Source organism: Myotis daubentonii, chromosome 15 (assembly GCF_963259705.1).
Source record: "Myotis daubentonii chromosome 15, mMyoDau2.1, whole genome shotgun sequence".
Taxonomy (NCBI): domain Eukaryota; kingdom Metazoa; phylum Chordata; class Mammalia; order Chiroptera; family Vespertilionidae; genus Myotis; species Myotis daubentonii.
Window position 1 is genome coordinate 6,964,921 of NC_081854.1, and position 7,589 is coordinate 6,972,509.

Sequence of the window (7,589 nt, forward strand, 5' to 3'; positions counted from 1 at the left end):
GGGGAGCAACGGGCAGCGGCAGGCTAACCCCCTGAACCTATCTCCAATCCCCTCTTTGCCCTGACTTCCCAGTGAGCCAGAGCGACCCAGCCTGGGCTCTCCTGCTGCTTCCTTGTTGAGCCCTTCCTTATGTCGCTGTCCTGGCTATGCTTTTGCTGCGGCCAACAAATCCTTGCTTGCTGTGCTGCACGTTGTTTCTTGATTGAATTCATTCCTACAAGAAGCTAAGAACCGAGGTCTCTGCATCTCCCAGGTCACAGAAAAAATGAAAGCAAACGCTATCTGATTAGGATATTGTTGGCATTTTAAAAAATATATATTAATTTTTCACAGAGAGGAGGGGAGAGGGATAGAGAGTAAGAAACATCGATGAGAGAGAAACATCAATCAGCTGCTTCCTGCACACTCACTACTGGGGATTTGTCCACAACCAAGGTACATGCCCTTGACCGGAATCAAACCTGGGACCCTTGAGTCTGCAGGCAGACACTCTATCCACTGAGCCAAACTGGTTAGGGTTAAGAGTGCCAATCTTTTTGCAGCCCCATGTGAGGTGGGGGAAATAGACAATGAACAAATGCATAGAAAACAAACCATGCTACAGAGTTGAAACAGTAATTTTAGGGGTAACATAGGACAGGTTTAGGAAATTTTAGAAATTTTTAAAATGAAGGGGACCATGGAGGAAGCACAGAGCTGCAGAGAAGCACAAGGTATATTTCCATAGAATGGGGAAGCTGAAAAGCTGCAACAGGCACATTTCCATAGAATGAGGGAGCTGGGAACAGAAAAAGGTCTATATTTACAAAATAAGGGGAAGGAAGCCCTTCATCCAGAAGGAGAAGAAGAAAGCCCAAAGGGAATAGGAAAACAATAGGGAAGGAAGGGGGAGAGAACCTCACATGTCCCATGTGAGACTCCACCTTTGAGCCCAGGAGTTAGTATAGTAACCAGTCTAAGGGTCTAGTGACCAATCAGAGGGGATATCAAGGCACCAGGATCTGCAGCCTTTATAAGCCACAGGGAAAAGGAACTCAGTGGGACCCTTTCCCCCTCCCCATGTGGGAGTCTACATGTTCTTCAATAGATCTTCTCCTTTGCTATACAACTTTCTCTCTGTGGGTTCATTCTTCGATTCCGGGAGACAAAGAATCCGGGTTCCAGTCCAAAAATTCCGTTTCAGCGTTAAGTGCTATAATGAAATATCAGAGATGGCAAGAAGAGCTACCCCTGGAGACTGGGAAAGGTTTGCTGGGTAACTTGGATTCCACATGGAGATTCAGCTCAGAATTAGATTTGGAATTGATGGTTTCTGATCCAATTCCAGACTTGCAATGAGATCTGACCATGATGTCGAGGTCTACCTAAGAAGACTCTGGCAGTGGGGCAACAGCAACACAGAAACTTTAAACCAGGAAGGAAACCTGCAGGTGACATGAGATGAAGGGGCTCCATGGAGCATTAACTCACCAGGTCAGCAATCTCCTCAAAGATAATGACCATCACCATCACTTTCTCTCCGTTTGTCCATCCCCAGAGCTATGGCTCTATCCCCCGGGCACTTCCTTGCCCAGTTCCCGGAGGGCTGCCTCCCTTCCAGAATTTACACCCAGAAGGGACCCTGTCTAACAGAGTTGAGGAGAACTCTTCTCCTGTCTCACTTTGGGAAGAGGAGAGCAGTTCCCTGAAGTAACTCAGGGGTCTTCCCCTCCCTCCTCATTGGCCAACATTGTATCACATGTTTATTTATAAGCCAATCCCTGGACAGAAGACATTCCCCTTCCATGCCTAAGCCCCCCCCCCCACCCCCCCTTGGTGCAGTAAAGTTCATTTGTGGTCACATGAGCACAGCAGGTTGTCCAAACGAAATCAAGGTTCTGACAAGTGTCAGAAGGAGTGCATGCTGGGTAGGCAACACCAATGTCTATGATGGGTGTTAACATAAAAAAACCACTGAAACCTGTAAAGAATTTTTGTGCGTTTATTTGAGCCAAACTGTCGACATATGCCGGGAAGCAGAACCTCAATGAATTGGGATAGTGCTCTGGAGAATGGCGGAGTTACATATGTATTTATACATTTGTAATCAAAGGAGGAACATAGGTGGGTGACATGAAATTCATTGGTGATGGATTAAGGAGGAGGGATAAAGCAAAGCAGGGAAACCCCTGGGATTGGATAAAAAGTAAAATGATGGACACATACTTAGGTGGGTGCAGGATCAATTAACATGATAATGAAGGCATTTGTAGTATCTGTCCTGGTGCCCAGAACATTTGGTTGTGCCCCGGGGCTCCAGAAAAAGGGAAGTTACAAGTTACCCAGAGATTTCAAGGGAATGTTTTCTTAGAGGCAAAAGGCAAATGGGCTCAGTAAGGATCAAAGTTGATCTTGGCAGTGAAGATACTGGCCTAGGACATAACTGCCCACCATAACTGCTTTTAGTTAAAGTTTAATTTCAGACCATCCTTTGTGGTTATTTTAGGTCTCGGAGTCTGCTAGGTTGCCACGCAGGCCTTCCCTGAGCTTGTCAGGTCAGCGTGTGGCCCCTTTCGTCCACATGGGTCAACTTGTGGGACCGAGGTAGAATTGGATTAAAGATCTGAATTGAGCCGAAACTGGTTTGGCTCAGTGGATGGAGCGTCGGCCTGCGGACTGAGGGGTCCCAGGTTCGATTCCGGTCAACGGCATGTACCTTGGTTGCGGGCACATCCCCAGTGGGAGATGTGCAGGAGGCGGCCGATCGATGTTTCTCTCTCATCGATGTTTCTAACTCTCTATCTCTCTCCCTTCCTCTCTGTAAAAGATCAATAAAATATATTTTTTAAAAAAAAAAGATCTCAATTGAGATAACACATGGACTCACACTAAGAAATGAAGCATATTTGGGGGTCTGAGTTAGAAGTGAGGGTCAATTCCACTGTTAGGAACCAGCCATCTACTAGTAATCTGACAATGGTTCCTGTGTTACTCAATGCAAATGCCAAAGTCCTACCTCTGTCCTCAATCCCCCTGTCTTCCAAAACCTTGAGGCCTTTGAACCCATCCCCCACTCTTGTCCCTCTGATTCATTCAGCTCCAATAAAAAAGTCTTCCCTGCTAGAACATTCTAGGTCTCCCTCCACTTCTCACCTGCCCATCACTCTGCCAGGACTCACTGCTCTCACGTAGCTACATGAATCCATCTACCACCTCCTACAAGATTTTGTTCGAATGTCCTCTTCACCTGGGGTCTTTCCAACCACCTTTCCCAATATTATAACTGCAGGGGTTGCTGAGATCAAAGGGAAACAATAATTCCGTAGGCCTCCTCTGGTATTATTTTCTCCATAGCACTCACTGCCACATAAAAAACAACAGCCTATAAATGTGAAGTTCTTATTTCCTTACTTAAGGTCTCCACCCACTGGAATGTGGGGCTTTGTGTCGGAATTTCACTGTTTTGTGGAATGTGTGCCCTCAGAGGCCAGAACACATTCTGGCTCAGAGTCAATGCTCAGTAGATACTTCAGGAATGAATACAATGAGCAAGATGAAAATTCAAAGAAATTCATCCCACCATCATTGTAATGAAAGCGATTCAAAGGCACTTCAATGTGAAAGAGTGACAAAAGTCAGAAGACAGCTATAGTGCAGAATAAAGGTAGGCGTAATCATTCTAAGAGAAGCAATTGTCCAAGACTTTTTATATTTATTTTTAATATTTTTGTTGTTGTTGTAAATCCTCACGCAAGGATGTTTTTTCATTGATTTTTAGGGAGAGTAGAAGAGAGAGGAAAAGATAGAAACATCGATGGGTCTCTCTAGACCAGCCGTGGGCAAACTACGGCCCGCTGGCCGTATCCGGCCCGTTTGAAATGAATAAAACTATTGAAAAAAAAGACCATACCCTTTTATGTAATGATGTTTACTTTGAATTTATATTAGTTCACACAAACACTCCATCCATACTTTTGTTCCAGCCCTCCGGTCCAGTTTAAGAACCCATTGTGGCCCTCGAGTCAAAAAGTTTGCCCACCCCTGCTCTAGACACATCGATTGGTTGCCTCTTGCACCAGCCTTGATCAGAGCCCAGACTGGGGAGGAGCCTGCAACCTAGGTGCATGCCCTTAACTGAAATCAAACCCAGGACATTTGGTATGCTGGCCAAAGGGCTTTCCACTGAGTGGCTAGGGCTCCTTAAGACATTTTATAGAGTAAATAAAATGTCCTATAATATTCAGACATTTTTGGTAGAAATTCATACGATGTACAGAAATCAAAGTATAATAAGTGAAAAACAGTGCATATTTAGTAGGTGGAGTTAGGAAAGCCTTCCTTTAGATCCATACCCCAATATTAGGGTTGGGTTCAGGCTCAAAGACACGGCTGGGATTCAGCCTGACAAGTTCCCCCAAGCTGCTCAGAGTCACGGGATAAGGTCTAGGCCACCCCTGAGAGGGGCTGAGGGCAAGAAAAGTGGCCACAGTGGAGGACCCAGGGCACAGTCCATCCTTGACTCCTGCTCCTGCGCCTCAAGGCTAGTTCCTGGTCACACCCTTCGTAGATGCCGCCAGGGAGCTGGGACATGCTGGAGCCAAGGCCCTGACCTGGCCTCAGGAATGAGAGTGGAGGTAGAGTGCGGGCATATGGGTTTAGCAGCCTCCGGGTTCCAGATAAGAGCAAATGCAGGGAAGGTAACCCCAGAGCTGGGTTCACTGAACTCCAGGACCCTGAGAGTTGGAGCAGGGAGGGTGTGCTATAAGGGGCCACTCTGCCCAGTATGTTCAAACCCAGGAGTTCAGACACAGGTCCCTTCCTTCCAAAGACCCAGAAGTCCAAGAAATAGGACCCTTTTCATAGCCATCGTATTGGGTCACCCAGCTCCTCCTCCTTCCATGTCCAGGGTCCCCATTCTTTTACAACAGCACCCACAGGTCTACAGGACCCAGCCTCTGACTGACGCCCCCCCCCCCCCCAACTTCTCCAGCAGAAAAAATGTCATCAAAGCTCATGTGCTCGAATGTCAACATCATCTCCTACCAGGACTGCAAGCAGTCTTATCGGAACCTGTTGAAAAAATACATGCTCTGTACGGCTCCCCGCGATGGGCTCTCAAACAGCTGCAAAGTGAGTCGCCTCCTCCCCTGCCCTGGTTTCGGCTTCTTCTCAGCCCAGGCCTGTCTCCCCCTCCGTCCAGTGTCCGGGGGCCTGACCCTGGTACTGAGCCTTCCCTCACACCTTACCAGCCCCACTGTCCTGGCTCTGTCTACTCAGTTCTCTGCCCGGGTCAGGGTGAGAGCCCACGGGGGACTGCGGGGCCTTGCGGGTGGACACAAAGCTTAAGGATAGAAACTGGGGGGTGGGAATGGGGCTGGGAGTATGGGGAGGGCACTGAGGCAATGACTACAAGCACAAGCTTTAAGGGCACACCAACAGCTCAGTGACCAGGAAATATCATATTCCCATGAAATATTTAAAAAATAATCCATGATGAGCAAAGAATCAGAATTTTCAACAATAGAAGCAACCAGAATGGGCTGGATTTCCCATTGGCTTTGGGCTTCTATGTAATTCAGAACAGCACTGTAATGTCCCTGTCTTTATCTAAAACTGGAATACCGCCCTAGCAGGATTGGCTCAGTGGATCCAGTGTTGGCCTGGGGACTGGAGGGTCCCAGGTTCAATTCCAGTCAAGGTCATATGCCCAGGTAGTAGGCTCACTGCCCAGTAGGGGGCGTGCAGGAGGCGGCCAATCAATGATTCTCTCTCATTGTCATTTCTATCTCTTTCTACATCGCCCTTACTTTCTGAAATAAAGAAAAAATTAAAAACAGAAAACAAAAAACTGGAAAGCAGGTTTCTCATGGATTTTTTTTCATATTACATTTGATTTTTAAAATGTTTGTTTCAGTCACTGAGATGTGCGTGAGGCTCATGCCCTGCTTCCATGTCTGTGTATCTGGTTCTAATTCTGAAGAAAGAAGGAGCCCCTCCTCTTTGTTCTCCCTTCCTCATCTCTGTAGCCTCCTCTCTGACTCTCAGAACCAGCTCCCCTCACCTCTCCTCACACCTCACTTCTTTTTATTTCTAATATTTTTATTGATTGCAGAGAGGAAGTGGGAGGGAGAGAGGGAAACAACAATGATGACAGAGAATCATGGATTGGCTGCCTCCTGCACGCCCAGCACTGGGGATCAAGCTTGCAACCCAGGCATGTGTCCTTGACTGGAATCTAACCTTGGACCCTTCAGTCCTCAAGTCGATGCTCTATTCACTGAGTCAAACCAGCTAGGTCCTCACACCTCATTTCATTTTCTGGTTCCCTCTGTGTTCTGTGTTGTGATCTCTGTCTCTCTCCCCCTCCCTCCCTTCCTCCCTCCCTCCCTCCCTTCCTCTCTGCCTCTCTCTCTGGCCTCTGTCAATTTTTTTAACTTTCTCCATCTCTGCCTTATTCCTTACCCCAAACTTTCTGCTTATCTGTCTCCTTCATCCTTCCCTTTCTTCTTCCCTCCATCCTTCTCTCTCTCTCTTTCATCCTTTGCCTCTTTGTACCCCCACTATCTTGCTGACATCTGCACTCTAAGCTTTCAGGGGTGGTGAAATGGTGTTTTTTAGGAAAAGGTGATGGGACAAGGTTGAATATCCTAAAAAATGGGGGGTTCTACCTGGTCCCCCACTGAGGACCTGATTCATAATTCTGCAAACTGTGCAGGGACAGAGTCGCAAACTCGGGAGAGTCCCGCACTTGGTTTAACGCACTCGATTTTCTTAAACTTCCTATATTTGAACCTGGTGGTTTGAACTTTTCTTTTGCACTAGAGCCTGTAAATTAGGGCATTGGTCCCGCCCCTGGTTTCCACGACTACCCTGCCCCCCATCCCTGGGAAAGGCAAGTATAGGATTCCCTGGAGGTAATGCTTCCTCTCCCAGGGGCTTGACAAAAAAATGGGTCTCTGACATCCTGCAAGCCCCGCCCTCTCCCTGTGATTGACTAGGGCTCAAGCCAATGTCTTCCAAAAACCTGGTTGGTCCTCTCCTAGATAGCATTCATTCCTGCTCTGCCATTGGTCCGCGGAGACAATGAGTCTCTTCCTATTGGCCAGGTGGTAGGCTGTGTTCTGGTAGGATAAAGGCCTGATAAGCCTGGTGTCTGTGGGACCTCATTGCGGGTTATTTTGAAATCAAAGCTAATTTGCTCTCTCCCCTCCAGGGTGACTCCGGGAATCCGCTGGTTTGCGAAGGTTCCCTGCAAGGCCTGGTGTCCGCCGGCTATATCCCTTGTACCCTGCCCTTTAAGCCAGTGATATACACCCGCATATGCATGTACCGCAAATGGCTGTATAATACCATGAAAGCCAATTCCTAATCTCTGCATGCTTTCATCCGTTGTCCCTCTGCCCTGAACAGGGCCTTCCCAGAAATAAAGACATCCTTGACGTGCAGCCGTATTTCACTTTATCATTTTCAAAGTCACATGAAACCGTCAACAACATTCTAATAAAAATTTGCAAAAACCTATGAGCTAAACATCAAACACAAAAACGTTGGTGCTGGTGAAGATGCGGGCAGCTTCCCACCATGTTATCCAGCAGAAGTGAAGAACAATT

The 7,589-nt window shown here is 47.3% G+C and overlaps 1 protein-coding gene across 1 annotated transcript in view; it reads left to right on the top strand.

Annotated features, from left to right (window-relative positions):
- Positions 1 to 7,348, top strand: part of LOC132216308 (kallikrein-7-like) — a 10,777-nt gene extending 3,429 nt beyond the window's left edge. Inside the window, exons 4-5 of the mRNA XM_059665475.1 lie at positions 4,970 to 5,109; positions 7,193 to 7,348. Coding sequence (XP_059521458.1) covers positions 4,970 to 5,109; positions 7,193 to 7,348 — 296 coding nt within the window. The remainder of the gene's footprint in view (positions 1 to 4,969; positions 5,110 to 7,192) is intronic.
- The last annotated feature ends 241 nt before the right edge of the window (positions 7,349 to 7,589 follow it).